The 26,422-nt window shown below is 38.9% G+C and overlaps 1 protein-coding gene across 3 annotated transcripts in view; it reads right to left on the bottom strand.

Moving 5' to 3' along the window:
- The window catches only part of SCAI (suppressor of cancer cell invasion), a 132,667-nt gene that overhangs the window by 37,132 nt on the left and 69,113 nt on the right, over nucleotides 1-26,422 (bottom strand). For all 3 annotated transcript variants that reach the window (XR_005020404.1, XM_036856490.1, XM_036856491.1), the window contains 3 exons: nucleotides 5,721-5,816; nucleotides 5,067-5,153; nucleotides 3,762-3,860 (listed from right to left, as the gene is read on the bottom strand). Coding sequence is in view for 2 of the 3 variants with exons in the window: in XM_036856490.1 (XP_036712385.1) it covers nucleotides 3,762-3,860; nucleotides 5,067-5,153; nucleotides 5,721-5,816 (282 nt within the window). In the remaining variant the exon portion in view is untranslated. The remainder of the gene's footprint in view (nucleotides 1-3,761; nucleotides 3,861-5,066; nucleotides 5,154-5,720; nucleotides 5,817-26,422) is intronic.

Below are 26,422 nucleotides of genomic sequence, written 5' to 3' on the forward strand. Positions count from 1 at the left end.
GTAGAGGCATTCTATTTTGGAAACCACTGTGTTGAACTGCTATCCACTCATACACACGAGAGGCTATCCTATCAAGCCTGAAAACCTGAATGATGACCCATAGCCTTCTGCCTGCTGCAGAAGAAGTCATCCTGTGAAGCTCATGACTGGGAGGTGTCAAAGTCTTCAAGTTTAGATTCACATTTTCCACTATTAAAAACTTCAGGGCTTCCCTGGTGGCACAGTGGTTAAGAATTAGCCTGTGAGCTCTATTTACAATAGCCAGGACTTGGAAGCAACCTAAGTGTCCATCAACAGATGAATGGATAAAGAAGATGTGGCACATATATACAATGGAATATTACTCAGCCATAAAAAGAAACGAAACGGAGTTATTTGTAGTGAGGTGGATGGACGTAGAGTCTGTCATACAGAGTGAAATAAGTCAGAAAGAGAAAAACATATACCGTATGCTAACACATATATATGGAATCTAAAAAAAAAAAAAAATGGTTCTGAAGAACCTAGTGCGTGCAGGACAGGAATAAAGACGCAGATGTAGAGAATGGACTTGAGGACACGGGGAGGGGGAAGGGTAAGCTGGGACGAAGTGAGAGAGTGGCATGGACATATATACACTACCAAATGTAAAACAGATAGCTAGTGGGAAGCAGCCACATAGCACAGGGAGATCAGCTCGGTGCTTTGTGACCACCTAGAGGGGTGGGATAGGGAGGGTGGGAGGGAGACGCAAGAGGGAGGAGACATGGGGATATATGTATATGTATAGCTGATTCACTTTGTTATAGAGCAGAAACTAACACACAAACAAACAAAAAGAATCCGCCTGCCAATGCAGGGGACATGCGTTCGAGCCCTGGTCCGGAAAGATCCCACGTGCCACGGAGCACCTAAGCCTGTGCCATAACTACTGAGCCTGTAGTCTAGAACCCACAAGCCACAACTACCAAAGCCTGCGTGCCTAGAGCCCGTGCTCCGCAACAGGAGAAGGCACTGCAATGAGAAGCCTGCGCACCACAACGAAGAGTAGCCCCGCTCACTGCAACTAGAGAAAGCCTGTGCGCAGCAACGAAGACCCAATGCAGCCAAAAATAAAATAAATAAAATAAATAAATTAAGAAAATAAAAAATAAAAACTTCAGTACTGTCACCACTAGAGGTGACATGATTCTCTTTGGCAAAGTTCTTCTGGCACTCCAGAATTGCCGCCTCGTCCAACCTGTTAGGACCACTACTTGTAAGATGCCGACTCTTGACACATCTGCCTGAGAAACTGTTTTTCCGGGTGGCTGACTGAAATATCTCCCCCCAGCCTCTGTGTGCTTGGAAACTTCACCTTCTCAGTATCTAACTCTGACCAGATTCAGCCTTAGTCATTTACAACCATCGGGGTTTGAAGCTTCTAGGACAAGTGATTATGTGCTATTGTCTCCTCTGCTAAACAGGATGGGCCACGGAATTGAGACATGCTGAGAGTTGTGTATTTTTGGTGATAGGCAGTCACCTTGGTAATTGTTGGAACATACAATTCCTCCTGGCTTTGACACAATCGTTAGGTACTGAGACAATGCAGAGAGAACCTGGCCTTTGGAGGAGAGATTTTTGCTTTTTAAAGCTACTGTGAAATTGTGGAATACTTTCTTACTCAGTTTTAATCTACCAGCTGTTGATTTTAGCAGCTGCTGCCAACTGCTACCTTGACTGGCCCCCTTGCCCTTGATGAACTGAGAAACAAACAACTTACCAACTGAACAAAATCCTTCCTAAGGTACAGGGAACAAGGTCAAGATTTCACAGACTGGACTGTCCTTTGATGCTAAGTTAGTGGCCTAAGGCAAGAGATTTTGTCATCCTGGTTCCAAATAATCCCACCTCTGTTCGTCTACCCTGCTCTAGGAGGCAGCACAGGAAAACAATTCATATGTGGTGTTTGCTATTAGGGTAGGTAGAAAATGATTTTAGTAAGTCAGACTGTTGGGTTTTAAGCCAAGGGACCTAAGGCCAATTTCCCTTTTGGCAAATTAGAAAATGCGGAAAAGTGAATTATATAAGGTATTTTACTATTGCTTAAAATAGTTCTTTGCTTACATGTATTTTTCATACTCATAAAGTGTTACATAGCACTTTTGCATTTTTTTAGGGATATAATTTATCTCACCAAGAATTCAGACAAATTGTACAACATGAACGCAAAAAAAGGGGGAGTTGGAGGAAATACATCTATAGTGAAAGTATCTGAAGCAAACCATAAGAAAATCTGAAAGGATAGTAATTGATGGAACCTCCTGATAGAAGGAGGAAGTAAGGCCAAAAAGACTTGGGGGAAAAATGTAGACTTCTGCATCCACACACCTTACTTGTTTCAAGCAAACTCCTCTAGACAAGTTTGAACAAGATTTGCAAGGGAATGAAGGGGATTTACAAGAGTGGGACTTTCCCCAAAATGTTGCTATTTAGCTGGAAAGCTTATGGTAGCCAACCACAAAGTGTTCTCTAGAAAAATAGGTAAAAACTATGTTTTCTTCTATTTCTAAGAGAATATAATCTTTCCACTTATATAACAACTGTGAGTTCTGTTGCTGAGAGTAGAAAGAACTTTCAGATATTCCAACAATTACTAGAATGCTAGCAATAAAGATTCTCCAGCAGATCCCTGATTTCTTCAATAATTACTTTCTCATCTGGAATCTACCTGTACTCCAAATATGTCTGGGACACCCATGAAAAGGTAATCATCTAAAAGGAAAAGAGAGGGATTTCCCTGGTGGTCCAGTGGTAAAGAATCCACCTTCCAATGCAGGGGACACGGGTTCGATCCCTGGTCTGGGGAACTAAGATCCCACATGCCGTGGGGCAACTGAGCCCGTGCCACAACTACTGAGCTCATGCGTCTCAACAAGAGAGCCCGCATACTGCGAACTACAGAGCCCATGTGCTCTGGAGCCCACACACCACAATTACAGAGCCCACACGCCCTGGAACCCGCATGCCACAATTAGAGAGAAGCCCGCGTGCCACAAGAAGAGCCCGCGCACCACAATGAAAGATCCCGCTTGCCTCAATGAAGATCCCGCGTGCTGAAACTAAGACCTGACACAGCCAAAAAAATAAAGAAAATAAAGAAATAAAAATAAATAAATATTAAAAGGGAAAGAGTACACTTGTCCGGCTTCTTTTCATTTTCCTTCTCTCACCCTAGCATTGACCACGCTGCCAGATACATAATAAGTGCTCAACAGATTACTATTGGGGTTGAATAACTTCTACATGATTTTTTTTTTTCCCTAACAGTGGAGCTACACAACTGCAAAATGGTATTGGATTTATAAAAGAAAATTCAAACAGCATTACAGCCTTTTCTTTAGTCCTATATGACAGTTGTCAACAGGGTTTTGAATGTATACGAACTAAGATGACACAGGCTAAACAGAACAAAGGTATCAGTTAAGCCTCATTTTGGAGTTGTTTCTTTTCTATGAAACTTTGTGTGACCCCAATCTCTCATAAAGAAATAATCCACCCTTCCTTTGTGCTCTGACTCTACCCTGGTACTGTGACATCTGTTACAACATCTGTAATATTTATTGTTTTTAGGTAACACATCTCCATATGCTTAAGAAGGTCTAGTATATAGCAGGCACTCAATAAAGCCCATTAAATGAATTAAAGTTATAAAAAAAGTGTGATTTTCTGCACAATTTCCACAGACTAAAAATGCTGAGTGCTTTATCTTCTTCTTTCTGAAAATGGTAGGTGCATACCTGTCCTCTTTATTGACTTGAGAATAATATGATCTCTGTCTGATTGCAGAATAGAAGGAGAAAGCCTCATTCAGATAGCTGGTCTCAGATGTGCGCAGGCTGTGAGAAGAAAAAGAAACTCTTTACACTTGACAGGATCTCAAACTCTTCACCATGATAAATACTTGTTCCATTATTCCTCTCTTCCTCTACTCCAGGGGATGGGAATGACTATCCTAAATCTGAATCAGCAAAGCAATAATCATATCACCCTTAAAATATATAAAAAGAATAGTAACGATAATAAAAAAAAAACACCTCCCCGCTGCTCCCAAGCCTTTTTTGATGGCAACCCAGAGTACGCATTATCCTCATTCTTCGAAGGGCCTCTCCAAACAGCCTTCCACTCAGTTAAATCTTTCCACCTGGGACCAGGTCTTCCATGACCTTCCCCAAATTCATATAGTAATTTGCCCTTTGGCTCATTTCTTTAGTTTTTTCTCAGAGGACTCAGAAATGGACTAATCCATATTAATCTTCATAGGATGCTGGTGAGTTGGATTTTCTGTTTAACATTTCTAGTTTGTTTTTTTAATCAGAGTCTAGTTGACATACAATAACATTTGTAGTGTTACAAGGGATTTCTTAAGAAAATATTCTACCAGGGAAGGTGATTTTAATGATGGGAATCTGGGTGGCATGCCAAAAGACAGGGAAAGGAGGGAATTTTCTGGCCTATTGAACTACAAATGGTCCAAGCCTTTTTATAAAACACCTGGTATCACTTAATGATAATGAGAGATTTAGATCCTAAAAGGAGCTCTCTTCTTTCCTTGACTCATGGGTGGGACTATACAGATGATACTGCTCTAAGGATAGAGTCTAAAGTATCCTTATTGACTTCATGTAACCTTTTAGACATATATGAGGATGAGCTTTAAGGTATCCTCCTGAAAACCACTCCTTCAAACATACCAGTTATGATATGTCCCTGTACAGTATCAAGATTCAGGTGAAGCCATTAAGAACCATATAATTCATTTAGTATTTATCTTTTATCTAAAACCAAGATCATACTCCTTTAAGTTTACAAATGAGTCTGACCAAACGAACTGTGTGGAAGGTGAGCCTCTGAAGCAAATAATGTCACTTTGATTATGGAAGGTCATTTAAAAATGCTGTCTTGATCAATATGATCTGAACTTTTAGGATTTCATTTGTAACTCCTCAGTTTTCCCTCCTACCAGGTATGTATCGATGCATACTTCTGCATGCTGTGTTTAAATCAGAACAATGCTTTATGTTTTCCATTTGCAATTCACTTACTAATAATGGTAGTATAGCTGCCCAATCTTAGAAGCAATTTCCCCTATTTGCCACCGCTTCAAGCCATACCGATTATCCAAGACTTGTCTGTTGTACATAGGAAATAAGAAAATAGAAATAAGAGACTATAAATTTCAAAAATAACCAAATCTGTTAATTTAATAGGATAAAGTACCACCCAATTCATCATGAAATTTTGAATACATAAATTGAAATTCATGAATTTTTCATGAGATTTCAACATAATCATTCAATTAAATTCAAAAAGCATTTATGTCTATTTAAAGTAAGTTGAAATATAAAAACAAACTTCTTTGAGCTACATGCATGAAAATTAGAAGCAACACCCCCCTGCCAAATAGCTTTGCCCAAAAAACAACATCTATTTTTAGGATGAAACCATGAATCTGCCTATCCATGTTAGAGTTAATCTGCACCATTTCAGATAATATTGTCTTTAAAAATCAAATAGTATTTATATTTGAAAACCTTAAATAAATAGGGAAAAATCAGTTTGTTTTCATTTGGGTCACAAAGATGAAATATATTAAGATACACGAAGAGATAAAAAGCACTGCGGCGGTAGATATTAGTCAAAACTGTTACTAATAAAAAACGGACCCTCACTCTCCTTTAACTGTAAAAATCCTTTACCGGTGCTGCTGCTGGAACTTCCAGAGTTTGGTGTAAACATCAAAAGTTCTTCCAAAATAAGACTGCCACTGCTTCTGCCCATATTGTGGCAAATCTCTGTAATGACAAGTAAACATACATTAATTTTAAAACTCGTATGCTACTTGGAAATTGAGTCTTATGATGATACAAACTGGACGGATTTAAAGCACTTGCATTCAGGCTTTCCTTAAAAAAAAAAAAAAGGTACATTTTTTAGAGCAGAAATAGTTCTATTACGGGGGTCCAGTACACATTCTTTCCTGTTCTTCTCTCCTACCTCTGACAGCTCCTTTGTAGGCTCCTCTGTAGATGCCTCTCCCATGAGGTTTCTAGCACAATCTCCCTTCTTTCTGGGTGCTCTTATTCATACTCACTTATATACTGATAACTTCCACATGTTTGTCTTCAGCTAAGAACTCAGCACTTGGAAAAACATTGCTTTAGGGAATAAATCTAGAAGTGGATGTGCAGGTGGTATTGTTCTCAACTATTCTACCCCCTCCCTATAAGTGAAACTATATATCCTTGTCCTTGGGCCTGGCCATTTAACTTGCTTTGGCCGATGAAATATAAGTTATCTACCACATGTCTGAGAAGAAGATTTAAGAGGTATTACATGGTTCAGCATTTTTACTTTTCCCTCTAAGACCAAGATAGGGCTGCTCCTCAGCCTGGAACACAGAAGGCACATTTAATGGAGCCTCAGAACTGCAGACAACTTGTAGCTAACATGGGAGCCGGAAATAAATCTCTACTATAGTAAGGTACTAAAATTTTGGAGTTATTACAGCAGCCAGTAGAGTTATTACAGCAAACGCTAGTACAGAAACCGGTACCAGGACTAGGTTATTGTCCTAAGAAATACATTATGTGACACTGGCATTGAGACTGAGTGTCAAGTAACTGTTACTGAAAGCTGTCATATAATACAGTGGCAAAACTGCATTTGCCTGCAATAACTTGGAAAGTAGATAATGTGACTAATGAACTTGTGGATTTATACAAATAAGCCAGGAAACAGTATGCTACTAGGCACACGTAACAAAATATGAGAAAGAGATGAACTCAAAAAAACTAGCTGCGAGCAGGGCTGAAAAGGAAAAGAGGAAATCCACAAATTCCAGAACTTTCAAGATTGACAAATACAACAATTTCTAATGCATAAACGTAAAAGACCCAACTGAGACATGCTAGCTATGAACAGCACCTAGACAGTCTCATCCCCAGGGCAAAACCTCTTCATTAAAGCCTGTGAAGAAATTTATGAAAGCGGCGCCAAGTACATTCTTTCAGGGGGACAAAATACACCTGGGGAAAGAATCTAAGGATTTGGCTGTCTTGTAGAAGCTTGATAAGCTCAAGGTTACCTGTAAAAGAGTCTAGAAGTGAGAGAGGGGAGTGTCTCAAAATATTGTGGCCATGGCTATTGGTACATGGAAGCTAACGTGAATCAAACAGAGTCAATGAAATCTTGAGAGCGTTGTACTCTCAAAAGCCATTTGTGTTATAAAGGAATAATAAATATTCATTGATTACAGCATGGAACACTTCTTATCTCACTCATGCAACTGTGGACAGCTAGTAGTGGATGGTCTCCCCTGAATGTTTAGCCTGGCTGGCGGCTAAGGTGCTGGGTCACATGTTTCTCATCTAACAGGCTAGCTTGGGTCCATTTACATGAGGTGGTTGCAAGGATCCCAACAGCAGCAAAAGGGAGGGCAGCTCAGATATGCATTTTTCTTTTCAAGTCTTTCCATCATGTTTGCACCGTCCCATCAGGCAAAACAAATCTCATGGCCAAGCCCAGCGTCAGTGTGAGAGGGGGATGACTCATGGGCATGGATATGGGGAAGGGAATGACTTTTACAAACAATCTGTCACAGAGACCTTATGTTTTTCTTTCTTTTTCAATTTCTTTTAAAATAAACAAATAAATAAATTTATTTATTTATTTACTTATTTATTTATTTATGGCTGCATTGGGACTTTGTTGCTGTGCATGGGCTTTCTCTTGTTGTGGTGAGCGGGGGCTACTCTTCATCGCGGTGCACAGGTTTCTCACTGCGGTGGCTTCTCTTTGTTGCGGAGCACGGGCCCTAGGTGCACGGGCTCAGCAGTTGTGGTGTACGAGCTTAGTTGCTCGGCGGCATGTGGGATCTTCCCAGACCAGGGCTCGAACCCATGTTGCCTGCAGTGGCAGGCGGATTCTTAACCACTGCGCCACCACGGAAGTCCCTCTTTTTCAGTTTTGAAAACACGTCTCTTAGAAAACAAAAATACTATACAGTGTATAAAGCAAGAAATAGAAAACACCTTACTGCTTTTCCTTTCTAGTTCCCAGAAATAACCCCCATTGAAAATGCATTTTCTCTATATATTTAAACATATGTCAGTTTATCTATTATTTTACATAAATGGGATCAAACTATATATAATATTCTGTAACATGCTGTTTTAGTTTAATAATATATCAGGTTTCTTTAATGCATATAGAATTACATCAGTATTTACTGTGTACAGTGTAGTATATAATGAACCAATTTACTTAACCAATCCCCTCCTGATGGACAATCATATTGCTTCCAGTTTTTCCCTGTCATAAAAATGCTGCAATAAACATCTTCATACTAATAAACTTGAATAGTTATGTGATATGAGTAAAGGCAAATTTCTGTAAGTGGAATTAATGAGTAAAAGATTTGCATTTCTGTACCAGATGTTAAGACAATGAGTAAAAAAGCAAAAGGTTTTCCTACCCAAAATTTTCAGACACTACATTACAAGAATGAACTAGTAATTCCAGTTTTAAATCTATTTCCATTATCCTTATGATAAGTAGAAACTCATTTCAGATTACCGAATAGGTTAACTAGAGACACTAGTTTCCAAATTTATTGCAAGTTTTTATCCTTTTTATGTCTCCATGGATCCCTAGTGAGAGGTTGCATTAGGAAGAGCTAATCAGTTATTTTTATTTTTATTTTTTAATTTTTTTTAGTTATTTCTGAGATATACATTTTAAAATAATAACTAGAATTATGACTTATAACATTATACCAGAACATATAAGATTTTTAGGAATTTCATGTAATGTCTGAAACATTTATATTAACATATTTCCATACAAATAACCCCAAAAAAGTTTAGTATTAGTTTTGTTTTTTTTTTAATTTTTGAATTTTATTTATTTTTTTATACAGCAGGTTATTAGTCATCAATTTCATACACATCAGTGTATACATGTCAATCCCAATCGCCCAATTCAGCACACCACCACCACCACCCCCGCCGCCTTCCCCCCTCGGTGTAAATACGTTTGTTCTCTACATCTGTGTCTCTATTTCTGCCCTGCAAACCGGTTCATCTGTACCATTTTTCTAGGTTCCACATATATGCGTTAATATACGATATTTGTTTTTCTCTTTCTGACTTAACTTCACTCTGTATGACAGTCTCTAGATCCACCCACGTCTCAACAAATGACCCAATTTCATTCCTTTTTATGGCTGAGTAATATTCCATTGTATATATGTACCACAACTTCTTTATCCATTCGTCTGTCGATGGGCATTTAGGTTGCTTCCATGACCTGGCTATTGTAAATACTGCTGCAATGAACATTGGGGTGCATGTGTCTTTTTGAATTATGGTTTTCTCTGGGTATATGCCCAGTAGTGGGATTGCTGGGTCATATGGTAATTCTATTTTTAGCTTTTTAAGGAACCTCCATACTGGTCTCCACAGTGGCGGTATCAATTTACATTCCCACCAACAGTGCAAGAGGGTTCCCTTTTCTCCACACCCACTCCAGCATTTGTTGTTTGTAGATTTTCTGATGATGCCCATTCTAACTGGTGTGAGGTGATACCTCATTGTAGTTATGATTTGCATTTCTCTAATAATTAGTGATGTTGAGCAGCTTTTCATGTGCTTCTTGGCCATCTGTATGTCTTCTTTGGAGAAATGTCTATTTACGTTTTCTGCCCATTTTTGGATTGGGTTGTTTCTTTAATATTGAGTTGCATGAGCTCTTTATATATTTTGGAGATTAATCCTTTGTCCGTTGATTCATTTGCAAATATTTTCTCCCATTCTGAGGGCTGTCTTTTCATCTTGTTTATGGTTCCCTTTGCTGTGCAAAAGCTTTGAAGTTTCATTAGGTCCCATTTGTTTATTTTTGTTTTTATTTCCATTACTCTAGGAGGTGGATCAAAAAAGATCTTGCTGTGATTTATGTCAAAGAGTGTTCTTCCTATGTTTTCCTCTAAGAGTTTTATAGTGTCCGCTCTTAAAATTAGGTCTCTAATCCATTTTGAGTTTATTTTTGTGTATGGTGTTAGGGAGTGTTCTAATTTCATTCTTTTACATGTAGCTGTCCAGTTTTCCCAGCATCACTTATTGAAAAGACTGTCTTTTCTCCATTGTATATCCTTGCCTCCTTTGTCATAGATTAGTTGACCATAGGTGCATGGGTTCATCTCTGGGCTTTCTATCTTGTTGCATTGATCTATGTTTCTGTTTTTGTGCCAGTACCATATTGTCTTGATTACTGTAGCTTTGTAGTACAGTCTGAAGTCAGGGAGTCTGATTCCTCCAGCTCCGTTTTTTTCCCTCAAGACTGCTTTGGCTATTCGGGGTCTTTTGTGCCTCCATACAAATTTTAAGATTTTTTTGTTCTAGTTCCGCAAAAAATGCCATTGGTAATTTGATAAGGATTGCATTGAATCTGTAGATTGCTTTGGGCAGTATAGTCATTTTCACAATATTGAGTCTTCCAATCCAAGAGCATGGTATATCTCTCCATCTGTTGGCATCATCTTTAATTTCTTTCATCAGTGTCTTATAGTTTTCTGCATACAGGTCTTTTGTCTCCCTAGGAAGGTTTATTCCTAGGTATTTTATTCTTTTTGTTGCAATGGTAAATGGGAGTGTTTCCTTAATTTCTCTTTTAGATTTTTCATCATTAGTGTATAGGAATGCAAGAGATTTCTGTGCATTAATTTTGTATCCTGCAACTTTACCAAATTCATTGATTAGCTCTAGTTTTCTGGTGGCATCTTTAGGATTCTCTATGTATAGTATCATGTCATCTGCAAACAGTGACAGTTTTACTTCTTCTTTTCCAATTTGTATTCTTTTATGTCTTTTTCTTCTCAGATTGCCGTGGCTAGGACTTCCAAAACTATGTTGAATAATAGCGGTGAGAGTGGACATCCTTGTCGTGCTCCTGATCTTAGAGGAAATGCTTTCAGTTTTTCACCATTGAGAATGATGTTTGCTGTGGGTTTGTCGCATATGGCCTTTATTATGTTGAGGTAGGTTCCCTCTATGCCCACTTTCTGGAGAGTTTTTATCATAAATGGGTGTTGAATTTTGTCAAAAGCGTTTTCTGCATCTATTGAGATGATCATATGGGTTTTTTTTTTTTCATATTTAGGCTCAATAACCCTCCTAGATTTTTTTTTTTAAGGTGTAGGCTTATTTATTTTTATTTTTCGTTGTGTTGGGTCTTCGTTTCTGTGCGAGGGCTTTCTCTAGTTGTGGCAAGTGGGGGCCACTCTTCATCGCGGTGCGCAAGCCTCTCACTTTCGCGGCCTCTCTTGTTGCGGAGCACAGGCTCCAGACGCGCAGGCTCAGTAGTTGTGGCTCACGGGCCTAGTTGCTCCACGGCATGTGGGATCTTCCCAGACCAGGGCTCGAACCTGTGTCCCCTGCATTGGCAGGCAGATTCTCAACCACTGCGCCAGCAGGGAAGCCCAGATCATATGGTTTTTAGTCTTCAATTTGTTAATATGGCGCATCACATGGATTGATTTGCGTATATTGAAGAATCCTTGCATCCCTGGGATAAATCCCACTTGATCGTGGCGTATGATCCTTTTAATGTGTTGTTGGATTCTGTTCGCTAGTATTTTGTTGAGGATTTTTGCATCTATATTCATCAGTGATATTGGTCTGTAATTTTCTTGTTTTGTAGTATCTTTGTCTGGTTTTGGTATCAGGGTGATGGTGGCCTCATAGAATGAGTTTGGGAGTGTTCCTTCCTCTGCAGTTTTTTGGAAGAGTTTGAGAAGGATGGGTGTTAGCTCTTCCCTAAATGTCTGACAGAATTCACCTGTGAAGCCATCTGGTCCTGGACTTTTGTTTGCTGGAAGATTTTTAATCACAGTTTCAATTTAATTACTTGTGATTGGTCTGTTCATATTTTCTGTTTCTTCCTGGTTCAGTCTTGGAAGGTTATACCTTTCTAAGAATTTGTCTATTTCTTCCAGGTTGTCCATTTTATTGGCATAGAGTTGCTGGTAGTAGTCTCTTAGGATGTTTTGTATTTCTGCAGTGTCTGTTGTAACTTCTCCTTTTTCATTTCTAATTTTATTGATTTGAGTCCTCTCCCTCTTTTTCTTGATGAGCCTGGCTAACAGTTTATCAATTTTGTTTATCTTCTCAAAGAACCAGCTTTTAGTTTTATTGATCTTTGCTATTGTTTTCTTTGGTTCTATGTCATTTATTTCTGCTCTGATCTTTATTTCTTTCCTTCTGCTAACTTTGGGTTTTGTTTGTTCTTCCTTCTCTAGTTCCATTAGGTGTAAGGTTAGATTGTTTATTTGAGATTTTTCTTGTTTCTTGAGGCAGGCTTATGTAGCTATAAACTTCCCTCTTAGAACTGCTTTTGCTGCATCCCATAGGTTTTGGATCGTCGTGTTTTCATTGTCATTTGTGTCTAGGTATTTTTTGATTTCCTCTTTGATTTCTTCAGTGGTCTCTTGGTTATTTAATAACGTATTGTTTAGCCTCCTTGTGTTTGTGTTTTTTACGGTTTTTTCCCTGTAATTCATTTCTAATCTCATAGCGTTGTGGTCAGAAAAGATGCTTGATATGATTTCAATTTTCTTAAATTCACTGAGGCTTGATTTGTGACCCAAGATGTGATCTATCCTGGAGAATGTTCTGTGTGCACTTGAGAAGAAAGTGTAATCTGCTGTTTTAGGATGGAATGTCCTATAAATATCAATTAAATCTATCTGGTCTATTGTGTCATTTAAAGCTTGTGTTTCCTTATTAATTTTCTGTCTGGATGATCTGTCCATTGGTGTAAGTGAGGTGTTAAAGTCCCCCACTATTATTGTGTTACTGTCAATTTCCTCTTTTATAGCTGTTAGCAGTTGCCTTATGTATTGAGGTGCTCCTATGTTGAGTGCATACATATTTATAATTGTTTTATCTTCTTCTTGGATTGATCCCTTGATCATTAGGTAGTGTCCTTCCTTGTCTCTTGTAACATTCTTTATTTTAAAGTCTATTTTGTCTGATATGAGTATTGCTACTCCAGCTTTCTTTTGATTTCCATTTGCATGGAATATCTTTTTCCATCCCCTCACTTTCAGTCTGTATGTGTCCCTAGGTCTGAAGTGGGTCTCTCGTAGACAGCATATAGATGGGTCTTGTTTTTGTATCCATTCAGCAAGCCTGTGTCTTGTGGTTGGAGCATTTAATCCATTCATGTTTCAGGTAATTATCGATATGTATGTTCCTATGACCATTTTCTTAATTGTTTTGGGTTTGTTTTTGTAGGTCCTTTTCTTCTCTTGTGTTTCCCACTTAGAGAAGTTCCTTTAGCATTTGTTGTAGAGCTGGTTTGGTGGTGCTGAACTCTTTTAGCTTTTGCTTGTCTGTAAAAGCTTTTGATTTCTCCATCGAATCTGAATGAGATCCTTGTCGGGTAAAGTAATCTTGGTTGTAGTTTCTTCCCTTTCATCACTCTAAGTATATCATGCCACTCCCTTCTGGCTTGTAGAGTTTCTGCTGAGAAATCAGCTGTTAACCTTATGGGAGTTCCCTTGTATGTTATTTGTCATTTTTCCCCTGCTGCTTTCAATAATTTTTCTTTGTCTTTAATTTTTGCCAGTTAGATTACTATGTGTCTCGGCATGTTTCTCCTTGGGTTTATCCTGTATGGGACTCGCTGTGCTTCCTGGACTTGGGTGGCTACTTCCTTTCCCATGTTAGGGAAGTCTTCGACTATAATCTCTTCAAATATTTTCTCAGGTCCTTTCTCTCTCTCTTCTCCTTCTGGGACCCCTATAATTCCAATGTTGTTGCGTTTAATGTTGTCTCAGAGGTCTCTTAGGCTGTCTTCATTTCTTTTCATTCTTGTTTCTTTATTCTGTTCCGCAGAAGTGAATTCCACCATTCTGTCTTCCAGGTCACTTATCGGTTCTTCTGCCTCAGTTATTCTGCTATTGATTCCTTCTAGTGTAGTTTTCATTTCAGTTATTGTATTGGTCATCTCTGTTTGTTTGTTCTTTAATTCTTCTAGGTCTTTGTTAAACATTTCTTGCATCTTCTCGATCTTTGCCTCCATTGTTTTTCTGAGGTCCTGGATCATCTTCACTATCATTATTCTGAATTCTTTTTCTGGAAGGTTGCCTACCTCCACTTCATTTAGTTGTTTTTCTGGGGTTTTATCTTGTTCCTTCATCTGGTACATAGCCCTCTGCCTTTTCATCTTGTCCATCTTTCTGTGAATGTGGTTTTTGTTCCACAGGCTGCAGGACTGTAGTTCTTCTTGCTTTTCTAATCAGTTATTTTTAAATTGAAGTTGCTGTTAGAATCTTTAAGACCCCTACCAAGGGGCTACTGCTAGGAAGACAGTATTTTATATAAAAGCATTAGGCAGCAACATCAACTTCATGAGCACTGATAACCCTTGAGTGCTTCTTTAAAGATACTATGTAAAGCCTCTCTGCAAATTTTCAAGTAAGCATTTGCCTATAAGTTCCTTTGCATTTCGAAAACTGACAAATTTAATAAACCTCAGTAATACACCTCGTTAAGGGAGAAAACAGAATTAGAACTCAGTATTTTATCTCATGACTATATAATTTCAGGTGTTCAGTGGAAAGGGCTTTAGGGGAAGGGACTTTTCTATGAGGGCTAAAAGCACATAAAAGGTGGTCGGCCTAAAAGGGTTAGAACAAGCCTCCAAACGTAAGTTGTAATATACAAGTATTTTCTGATTTATAGCTATGAACAATGTTGACTAAATTCTATACAATTTTCATTAAAAGAATTTAGAGCATCTACCAATCCAGTCTGAAGACTAAGCTATAAAGACAGCAATATCTTTTTCAAAACAGTGTTTAAGTTTTTTAAAAAAAAAAACTTCCTAAAGGGTAAGCCCCATGATCACCCTTTTTCTAGTGAAACATCTCGTAGAAGCTATTATACTCTAATATGATTAGAGTCCAAAATTAACTAAGGTACTTTATAAAGAGTTTTAGATAATTTCCTCTACTATTCAGAGCTTGACTCTGGTTTTAAACTCTGAATATACCATTTGGTCATTATTACTGTCAGTAGAGATGGGAAATTAATGGTCCATGGCATTAAATTAAATGGGGCTGTGTGAATTATCCCATAAGCTAAATGACCTTATATTTCACATTTTGCAAAGGCACCTTTGTTATAAATTGGCTGCTCATATTCTTTTGCCAAGTTTTCAGAGGAAATCGAAAGCACGATGCTAATCTCACTGTTTTAAAATCCTCAACTCTTATCAGCGAAAGTTGGGAGACTATTAGTGCAAATGATTAAACCTACTTCTCAGAGATGTTTCAAATGTAAAGTCGAGATGGCACTTATGAAGTTTCTTCCAAGTTTCTATAAATCGACCACCTTACTAAACTGAATTAGCTAAGATCACTGATGCCTACCAACACCTAAAATCCAAGTCCAATAGCCACTTTCCAGTCCTCATATCAGTTCTCCCTATGGCATTGACATGGCTCATCACTTCCTCACCATCTTGTAACCCTCTCTTCTTTCTGTTCTAACAGTCTCTTTCATTGGCTTCTGTTTCCTTAGTCTGGTCCTAAAATGCATGGCTTCCCCAGCATAGGTATGTGTAATACACGTAAACACACACACACAGACACAGACACAGACACACACACACACACACACACACTAAAATGAGGATCAGAGAGCTTAAATGATTTGCCTGGGAACTCATGGCCAGTAAATTGTTGAGTTATGACTGAAATTCATAACCCTTTTGCGCCTGTAATCTAATACTCTCTCCTTTCTACCACAGGGAAAAACAATCTAGATTTTGATTCTACATTAGTAAAGTCCTTCTCTGAGAGCTCACTCTTGGAATGCTGTTGACAACAACATTGTGACTTGTTTTGACAACAAGTCAAAAACCCTGAGTTGTGTCCTAATAAGCAGAAGATTAGGGCACACAGAGAGACACCTGGGATTCACGTGCTCAAAGAGACGACCATGTGAGGACAGAGCAAGAAAATGGCCATTTGCAAGCCAAGGAGAGAGGCTTCAGCAGGAACCAACCCTGCCGACATGTTGACCTTGGACTTCCAGCCTCCAGAACTGTGAGAGAATAAACTTCTGTTGTTTAAGCCACCCAGAGTGTGGTATTTTGTTACGATAGCCCTAGCAAACTAAAATAGTAAGTGATAAGGTAGCCTTCAAATCCCAAAATACAAACGGGTGGGAACAAATCACCAACAGCCAAAAGACCTGCACGCTATCAGTATCTGTGCAAGAAGAGAGAGAAGAAACAATGGGGACAGAGGATGGACTATGAAGAAGAGAACCTCCCAAAACAGCCAGTATGTATCCACTGGAAAGCACAGTGGACCATTTTGAGAACAGAAGCTAAAAGATGGAGGAATTCTGCCTGAGCCAATAGCCACATGTGGCTAATGAGTACTTGAAATGTGTCTAATTAGAATTGAAATGTGTGAAAGTGTAAAATATTCAGTGTACTTCAAAAACTCAGTATGAAAAAAAAGAATGTAAAAGATCTCAATACTTTTTCTATATTGGTTACATGTTGAAAGAAAATATTTTAGATATAATGGATCAAATAAAATATACTGTTAAAATTAATTTCACTTTTTTCTTTTTACGTTTTTAAAATCTGGCTACTAGAAAAATTTTAAATCACATTTGTGGCTCACATTAAATTTTTGTCAGTCAATGCTTCTCTAGATCACGTGATTATGACACCAACTGCACCCTGGTGGTAGCCCACCTCAACTGCAAGTGCAACTATTTTGGGTAGCAAACCATATAAAATGAAAGCAGGCATCACAAGCTTGTACAGATAGTTTAGGGTATTAGCTCTGAAATAACATATACTTTATTATTACCTGTTCGCAGAATTTTGCCTCTAGGAAAGTATTAATTTTTTGAAGAAGGAAGAGAAAGGGGAAGAAAAAGAGGGACGAGAGAAGTAAGAGAGAGCGCAAGAGGGGGTGGGGGGAGAAAGGGGACAGTGGAAAAAACTGTTAACTTCTCAGTTATCCTTTCCTATATAGGAACCAGGGCATCCTAAAAATAGGCTGTTGAAGAAAGCATTGTAGATGATTTCTTCTTTACTTTGAAATATAAGGAGCATATTTAATAAAAATTTCTGCCATTATTTTTATTTAAGATCAATACACTTCACTTTGGTGCACTCCTTTGTATATTTGTTTGTTTATTTATTGCCTCCAACATTTATTTTGGCTTTGAGTATTTGCTCCTCTGGAGTCAAATAATTAGTGATTTGCAGGCCTCTGCTGTTTCAAAAGTCATGGACATCACTGGTAGACACAGGTGCATATCTCAAATACATGTCTCAAGATGCTGCCTTAAATAATCTCACCAAGTATTCCATTGTGCTTCGACAGTCTTAGTCACCATGGTAACTAGAACCCTGCAAGCACTTAGGCTTTTGAAGGTTTTCTGACATTATTCAAAGCTACTTCTAACATCATTCTCACTTCATTACTACTGTAACTACATATGCAAGAGCTATTATAAGCAATACGCCATTCATTTTATCTATTTCTCACTCTGGACTATGTTTTCTTACACGGTGAGTGGATAGAAGAGATTATTTATTATGCACATATTATAAGGAGGTATTTTCAGTCAAGTTGTAGTGACGTGCATGAACCTAGAGTCTGTCATACAGAGCGAAGGAAGTCAGAAAGAGAAACACGAACATCGTAAATTAACGCGTATATATGGAATCTAGAAAAATGGTACTGATAAACCTATCTGCAGGGCAGGAAAAGAGACACAGATGTAGAGAACGGACTTGTGGACGTGGCAGGGAAGGGGAGGGTGGGATGAACTGAGAAAGTAGCATGGACATATATACACTACCATGTGTAAAATAGACAGCTAGTGGGAAGCTGCTGTATAGCACAGGGAGCTCAGCTCGGTGCTCTGTGATGACCTAGAGGGCTGGGATGGGGGGTGGGGGTGGGAGGGAGGTTCAAGAGAGAGGGGATATATGTATACATGTAGCTGATTCACTTCGTTGTACAGCAGAAACTAACACAACATTGTAAAGCAATAATACTCCAATAAATAAATAAAGCTGGTCTAATAGATCTACATCAAGCCCTGCTGCCTGATATCAGAAAATGCACCTTTTTTACTTACTGTTGGAATATTTACATATTTGGCTGTATATTGGGCCACTAGAAAAATCTCACTCATTTAAAAAAATATTTTAAAAAAGATATTCATGGCTGGGAAAATGAAAAGGCTCTGACAACTTGGATGACAACTTACTACATATAAGGCGAAAAGATACACCTTCAAGAGTAAAGAGAAAGTTTACTGTACCCAAATAAGGCATTACGTATATAGAAACTCTAGCCTTTCATGCACTGAAACATACTTTTTCACTCTGCTCATAAACAGTTAAAAAGCCCACGTGAGGGAATACAAGAGGGTTGCTGCCGTGCTGTATGTTCTCTCTCTTTATCCAAGTACAAGGCCCATAGATATGTTCAGTTCGCAAAAAATACACTTATAATACGTGTACTTTTCTGCAAGCATATTAACACTGCAATAATAAGTTTAATAACCAGCTTGTGAACTCAAGAAAGAAAGAGAAAACACAAAGGAAAGCTTGCCAAAAGATAAGCACCAACAGTGAAGGGAAGGCTGGGAATCACAGGCCCCATGTTAAAAGCTGATTCTGGGACTTCCCTGGTGGCGCAGTGGTTAAGAATCTGCCTGCCAATGGAGGGGACACAGGTTCGAGCCCTGTCCTGGGAAGATCTCACATGACGTGGAGCAACTAAGCCCGTGCGCCACAACTACTGAAGCCCACGTGCCTAGAGCCCGTGCTGCACAACAAGAGAAGCCACCGCAATGAGAAGTCCGCACACCACAACGAAGAGTAGCCCCAGCTTGCCACAACTAGAGAAAGCTGCACACAGCAACGAAGACCCAATGCAGCCATAAATAAATTTATTAAAAAAAAAAAAAAAAAGCTGATGCTATTCCATCTGGACTCCCACTTCACCCCTTTCCCCAAAGTTCCAAAACTGGTCCAGAGCCACTCCCAATATATTTCTCTTTCTCTATAAGCACTGTGATTCTGTTTTCTATTCAGACCAACACAAAAATGGGGGGTTGGGAGGGGGACAACCAAAAAACCCTTCTTTTAATTATTCCCAAGGAATCTTTTCTATTTCAAAAGAAATGTGCAAAAACTACATCAACGCTTGAAAGCAGAGATGTGTTTAATTTCCATAACTCAAAGAGGTTCTTTGGAGAAAAGTGTGGGGAAGAATGCCACACATCCCTCCAACCCACCACCATGGGCAACTAACAAAGACCTACAGATCTTCTGATCGCTTTCCAATCGAGGTCTAACAATGAACAAAACGCTTTCATTTACATAAACAAGCACAGAAAATGCACACACTCACATGCACCAGACACCGTGAGAAAATCAGCCCCCCAGAAGAAAGAGACCAAACTGAGCACTAAGAGCAAAGAGTCCCCGCTAAGAGTTAATATGGCTTATAGAACATAAATTTAACAGAGAACTTCTGATAAAACAAGATCATGTAAAACATACTATTTTCACAATTTGCTTTTTTTAATTTAACCACATACTGTGGGCAACTTTTCATTTATATCTCCACCAACATCTTTTTAATAGTTCTATATTATTCTGTGTGTGTGTGTGAAATGAATTTTCTTTAAAAATGAAAAGAAAGGGGCTTTCCTGGTGGTGCAGTGGTTAAGAATGTGCCTGCCAATGCAGGGGACACGGGTTCGAGCCCTGGTCCGGGAAGATCCCACATGCAACAGAACAACTAAGCCCGTGCGCCACAACTACTGAGCCCGTGAGCCACAACTACTGAGCCGGTGCACCTAGAGACCACGCTCTGCAACAAGAGAAGCCACCGCAATGAGAAGCCCGTGCACTGCAACGAAGAGTAGCTTGCTGCAACTAGAGAAAGCATGCATGCAGTAATAAAGACCCAACACAGACAAAAATAAATAAATGTTTTAAAAACTGAAAAGAAAAAGGAAAAGAGTCAAAGTACTAATCTCTCAGTAAACTACAGACTTGCACTGCCACTAGCCACATGTGCTCAAACAAAACCCCAAAAGCATATAGAGAAGATATACACTTTACTCACCATAAATCTAGTTTTTGTAGAAATAATTAAGGCTGTTTAAAATGAAGGGGACCTGGGACTTTCCTGGTGGCGCAGTGGTTAAGACTCCACACTCCCAATGCAGGGGGACTGGATTTGATCCCTGGTCAGGGAACTAGATCCCACATGAATGCCGCAACTAAGAGTTCACAGGCCACAACTAAGGAGCCCACGTGCCGCAACTAAGAAGGCACCGAGCTTCAACTAAGGAGCCTGCCTGCCGCAACTAAGACCCGGTGCAACCAAATAAATAAATAAATAAATAAATAAATATTTAAAAAATAAAAATAAAAAAATAAAATGAAGGGGACCCTTCACACAAAACACTGAAAATAAATCCCTGGTGGATTTGCTTACCCACTTTTCTAGGTCAGAATGATATCATGAAACGACCACCACAATAAGTCACAATAATAACATCCATCACCATACGTAAATATCAAATTATTTTTTCTTGTGATGAGAACTTTTAAGATCAACTTTTTAGCAACTTCCAAATATACAATACAGTATTATTAACTATAGTCACCACATTGTACATTATATCCCTATTACATATTTATGCTATAGCTGTAAGTTTGCACTTTTTAACCCCCTTCACCCATTGCATCCCCGCGCCCCTCTTCTGCTGCTGGCAATCATCAATCTGTCCTCTGTACCCATGAGCTCGGTTGTTTCTTTTGTCTTTTGCTTTGGTTTTTGTTGTTGTTGTTTTTAGATTCTACATAAAATGAGATTATATGGTATTTGTCTTTCTCTGCGTGACTTATTTCATTTCAGCATAATGCCCTCAAGGCCTATCCAGGTTGTAAATTCCAAGATTTCCTTCATTTTTAATGGTTGAAGAATATTCATATGTATATATATATTCCACAATTTCTTTATCCATTCATCCGTCAGTGGACACTTACATTACTTCCATATCTTGGCTACTGTAAATAATGCTTCAATGAACATGGGGGTGTATATATCTTTTCAAGTTAGTGTTTTCATTTTCTTCGCATAAATGCCCAGAAGTAGAATTGCTGGATCCTGTGGTAGTTTTAACTTTTTAAGAAACTCCATACGGTCTTCTATGGTGGCCGCACCAATGTACATTCCCCCCAACAGTGCACAAGGGCTCCCTTTTCTTCACATCCTCACCAACACGTGGTATTTTTTTGTCTTTTTGATAACAGCCATTCTGACAGGTGTGAGGTGATATCACATTGTGCTTTGATTTGCATTTTCCTGATGATTAACAATGTTGGGCACGTTTTCATGTACCTGTTGACCATCTGTACATCTTCTTTGGAAAAATAACCAGTCAGATCTTCTGACCATTTTCTAATCAGATTGTTTGTTTTTTTGATTTTGAGTTGAACAAAAAGGATTAATTCCTGAACCCAATATAGTTTTAAGTACTCAAGAACTAAACTGAAATAGGTATCCTAAGCATTATAATAAACTTCTCTGACAATGAATAAACAGTCCTAAAGATTAGATCTCACACAATTTTTCCATGTATTAGGGTTTCCTACTATTTCCACAGACACAATTTTACTCTGCAGTTATTTTAAAAATAAATAAAACCTTTGTTATAGTTAAAATGGCACCTTAAAAGAATCAAAATGAGGGAATTCTCTGGCAGCCCAGTGGTTAGGACTCGGCGCTTTCAGTGCCATAGGCCCAGATTCAAGCCTTGGTTGGGGAACTAAGATCCCACCAGCCGCAGCCGCACGGTGTGGCCAAAAAAAAAAAAAAAAAAAAAATCAAAATGAGAACAGTTTTGAGCTGGTAAAATATATTTACACAACCAAAACACTGAAAAAGAAGGTGAAGTTCACCTTCATTTTTAGGTAACACGCAGTTTTGTTATGTGGCCAAAGGATAGAGATGTACCCGAAAGTGATTTATACACCGTGGAGTGCTATGTGGAAGTGTGTTCTGTCATTGTTACTGTTTCAGCAGTCACAGAGTGATGTGAGTCCAGCAGAGAGTCTCCAGCAGAAGACTACTTGAACTTTATGATTCATTTATAATTCAGAATCAGATCCGGAAAATAACCCTTTTTAAGAAGAGAAATGCCACTGCTAAATTCAATATGCTTCTCAGACATACTGAATAAAGAATTTCCATTCACAAACACATCAAAATTTCTAGTGTCTGTCTTATTTGAATATACAGATAGAACAGCTAGTAAACTTTGGATCAAATACATAATATCTAGTTTTTTAAAAAGCGGTATAGCAAAAACCACTGATATGAAATGACAAGGTGAAACCTGTTGGGCATATGGTGGACAAATTGAATACATTTTCTAAAAATGCTGAGAAAAAGAATAGAGATGAAAATCAAAAGAGAGTAGACGGTTAATAGAGGCTTTAGATTGCAAATTCCATCTAAGCATTACAGGTATGAACAAGAAAGGAGAAACAAGAAACAAGCAAGAAGAAAGAAAAAATGAATTAATCAATTGAATAAAAATATGTTTTCTGATAAAGAAATGCCTAAGATCTCATACCATACACAAAAGTTAACACAAAATGGGGCTTCCCTGGTGGTGCAGTGGTAAAGAATCCACCTGCCAATGCAGGGGACATGGGTTCGAGCCCTGGTCTGGGAAGATCCCACATGCCGCGGAGCAACTAAGCCCGTGCGCCACAACTACTGAGCCAGCGCTCTAGAGCCCGTGAGCCACAACTACTGAGCCTGCACGCCACAGCTACTGAAGCCCACGCACCTAGAGCCTGTGCTCCTCAACAAGAGAAGCCACCACAATGAGAAGCCTGCACACTGCAATGAAGAGTAGCCCCCGCTCACCACAACTAGATAAAGCCCGCGCGCAGCAATGAAGACCCAACGCAGCCAAAAATCAGAATTAAAAAAAATAAAAATAATTAAAAACTTATAAAAAAGTTAACACAAAATGGTTCACAGACCTAAATGTAAGAGCTAAAACCACAAGACTCTTAGAAGGAAACATCATCTGAGTAAATCTCGGTGATCTCAGGTTAGGCAATGATTTCTTAGATATGACACCAAAAGTACAAGTGATGAAAGAGAATGATGAGTTGGACTTTATTAAAATTAAAAGCATTTGTGCTTCAAAGGACACCATCAAGAAAGTGATGAGACAACTCACAGAATGGGAAAATATATATATATCTGCAAATCATTACATCTTACAAGGGACTTGTATCCAGAATATATAGAAAATGACTACAACTTAAAACTTAAAAGATAAATAAACCTATCTGAAAAATGATCAAAGGATTGGAATAAATATTTTCTCCAAAAAAAAGACATAAAAATGGCCAATAAGCACATGAAAAGATGCTCAACATCATTAGTCATTAGGGAAATGCAAATCAAAACCATAATGAGAGGGCTTCCCTGGTGGCGCAGTGGTTGAGAATCTGCCTGCCAATGCAGGGGACAAGGGTTCGAGCCCTGGTCTGGGAAGATCCCACATGCTGTGGAGCAACTAGGCCTGTGCGCCACAACTACTGAGCCTGCACATCTGGAGCCTATGCTCCACAACAAGAGAGGCTGCGACAGTGAGAGGCCCGCTCACCGCGATGAAGAGTGGCCCCCGCTTGCCACAACTAGAGAAAGCCCTCGCACAGAAATGAAGACCCAACACAGCCAAAAATAAATATAAATAAATAAATAATTTTTTTAAAAAACCCAAAACATAATGAGATACAACTTCACACACACTAGGATGGCTATCATCAAAAAGACAGACAATAACAAGTGTTGGTGAGGACGTGGAGAAATTGGAACCCTCATACATTGCTGGTGGTACAGTCTCCTTGAAAAACAGTCTAGAAGTTCCTCAAAAGGTTAAACTTAGAGTAAGTACTATGTGAGCCAGCAATTTCACTCCTAGGTATATATTCAAGAGAACGGGAAACACATGTTCATCCAAAACCTTGTTCACAAGGTTTTGCCTGAGACCCAACGCAGTTAAAAATAAAATAAATAAATAAATAAGTTTATTTATTTATTAAAAAAAAAAAAAAGACTTCAAACCAGGGTGTACTGGGGTCATTTTCTGAATTAGAATAGTGACAGAAAAGAATTCCTTAAAAAGATGCATTTAATCTATAAAGCAAAAGAAACCAAACTAATCTCAAAGATCTCTTCTGTAGCACAAAATAGGAAACAGCAGAGTGTGGGAGTTAAGAACACTGTCTTTGGAATCCTTCATTTAACAATTGTTTGTGAAGCACCTGTGACGTGCAAGTCCCTGGCTTAGATAGCAGAGAAACAGTGACACATAGGGTCCTACTCCTAGGGATATTTCATTCTAACGTAGACAGACATCATAAGCAAATAAGATCACTTCAGGTAGTGATGAGTTTTATGAAAAAAATTAAATGAATATAGAGATAAGAAAGTGATTGAAAGTGTAGCTTTAGATTCAGTGGTCATGGAGGACTCATTTGATGACCCTGTATTATCTTTATAATTGTAAATTTTTTTAAAGATATATCTATATATATTTTTTATTGTGAAGACATATTTACTCTCATGCAGTTATTTAATAACCGATGTGAGTTAAAAGCTCCTTCAGTATCTCCAAGGTGAGCAGAAAGGTGCATTACCCAGTGCAGGTTACCCTTCTCACTTAAGGGCATTCTTCTTTGGGGAGGTGGGAATGAAAATGGGCATAGCATTTTAGTTGCTCAACATTATTTACTGTTTACGAAGCCAGGTAAATTACATATAAGTAGACTCCAAACATTCTACTAACACCACAACTAAGCAGCAGAGTATCAAAATGATTAAACCTTAAGCAACTATTAATTAGAGTCAAAAAATCTACAGGCAAGATTTAAAAAACTTATAAAGCAGAAGGGCAATAAACTTATGATAGGCAGTAAACTTAATTCACACAACTTTCTTGTCCTTCCTTATTCTCTCAGCTGTATGTAACTCCATGAAGCAGGCTTTGTAAATGCGTTCCAACTCCTCCCAGTCAGAGGCTTTGCCTTATTCCTAACATTGCATTTTAGAGACTTATTATTTTGATAGATTGGACTTTTTTTAAAATTTTTTAAAAAAGTGTCTTGGCGTATAGTTGATTAAAGATATATTCTTTAGGGACTTCCATGGTGGTGCAGTGGTTGAGGCGCCGTGCTCCCAATGCAGGGGGCTGGGGGTTCGATCCCTGGTCAGGGTACTAGATCCCACATGCATGCTGCAACTAAGAGTTCACATGTCACAACTAAGGAGCCCACGTGCCACATCTAAGGAGCCAGTGAGCAGCAAATAAGGAGCCCACGAGCCACAACTAAGGAGCTCGCCTGCTGCAACTAAGACCCAGAGCAACCAGATAAATAAATAAATAAATAAATAAATATTTTTTAAAAGATATATTCTTTAAAAAGAATTTTTTTACATTAATTAATTTATTATTTTTGGCTGCATTGGATCTTCATTGCTGCATGCAGGCTTTCTCTAGTTGTAGCGAGCAGGGGCTACTCTTCGTTGCAGTGCATGGGCTTCTCATTGCAGTGGCTTCTCTTTTTTTATAAATTTATTTATTTATTTATATTTTTATTTTCGGCTGTGTTGGGTCTTCGTTTCTGTGCGAGGGCTTTCTCCAGCTGCGGTGAGTGGGGGCCACTCTTCATCGCGGTGCGCGGGCCTCTCACTGTCGCGGCCTCTCCCGTTGCGGAGCACAGGCTCCAGACGCACAGGCTCAGTAGTTGTGGCTCACGGGCTTAGTTGCTCCACGGCACGTGGGATCCTCCCAGACCAGGGCTCGAACCCGTGTCCCCTGCATCAGCAGGCAGATTCTCAACCACTGTACCACCAGGGAAGCCCTGCAGTGGCTTCTCTTGTTGTGGAGCACGAGCTCTAGGTGTGCGGGCTTCAGTAGTTGTGGCGTGTGGGCTCAGCAGTTGTGGCTCATGGGCTCTAGAGTGCAGGCTCAGTAGTTGTGGCACACGGGCTTAGTTGCTCCACGACACGTGGTATCTTCCCAGACCAGGGCTCGAACCCGTGTATCCTGCACTGGCAGGTGGATTCTTAACCACTGCGCCACCAGGGAAGCCCAAAAAGATATATTCTTTAAAATAAACTCTGTCAGTACAATTCCGATCCTAGGGATGTAGAATAAAATTATAAAACATGTGAAAAGAAGACTGCATTTTTACCCAGAAATAAAATGCAAATGAAAAATAACTCACTAAACACAACACTGTA

This window comes from Balaenoptera musculus, chromosome 6 (assembly GCF_009873245.2).
Source record: "Balaenoptera musculus isolate JJ_BM4_2016_0621 chromosome 6, mBalMus1.pri.v3, whole genome shotgun sequence".
NCBI lineage: Eukaryota > Metazoa > Chordata > Mammalia > Artiodactyla > Balaenopteridae > Balaenoptera > Balaenoptera musculus.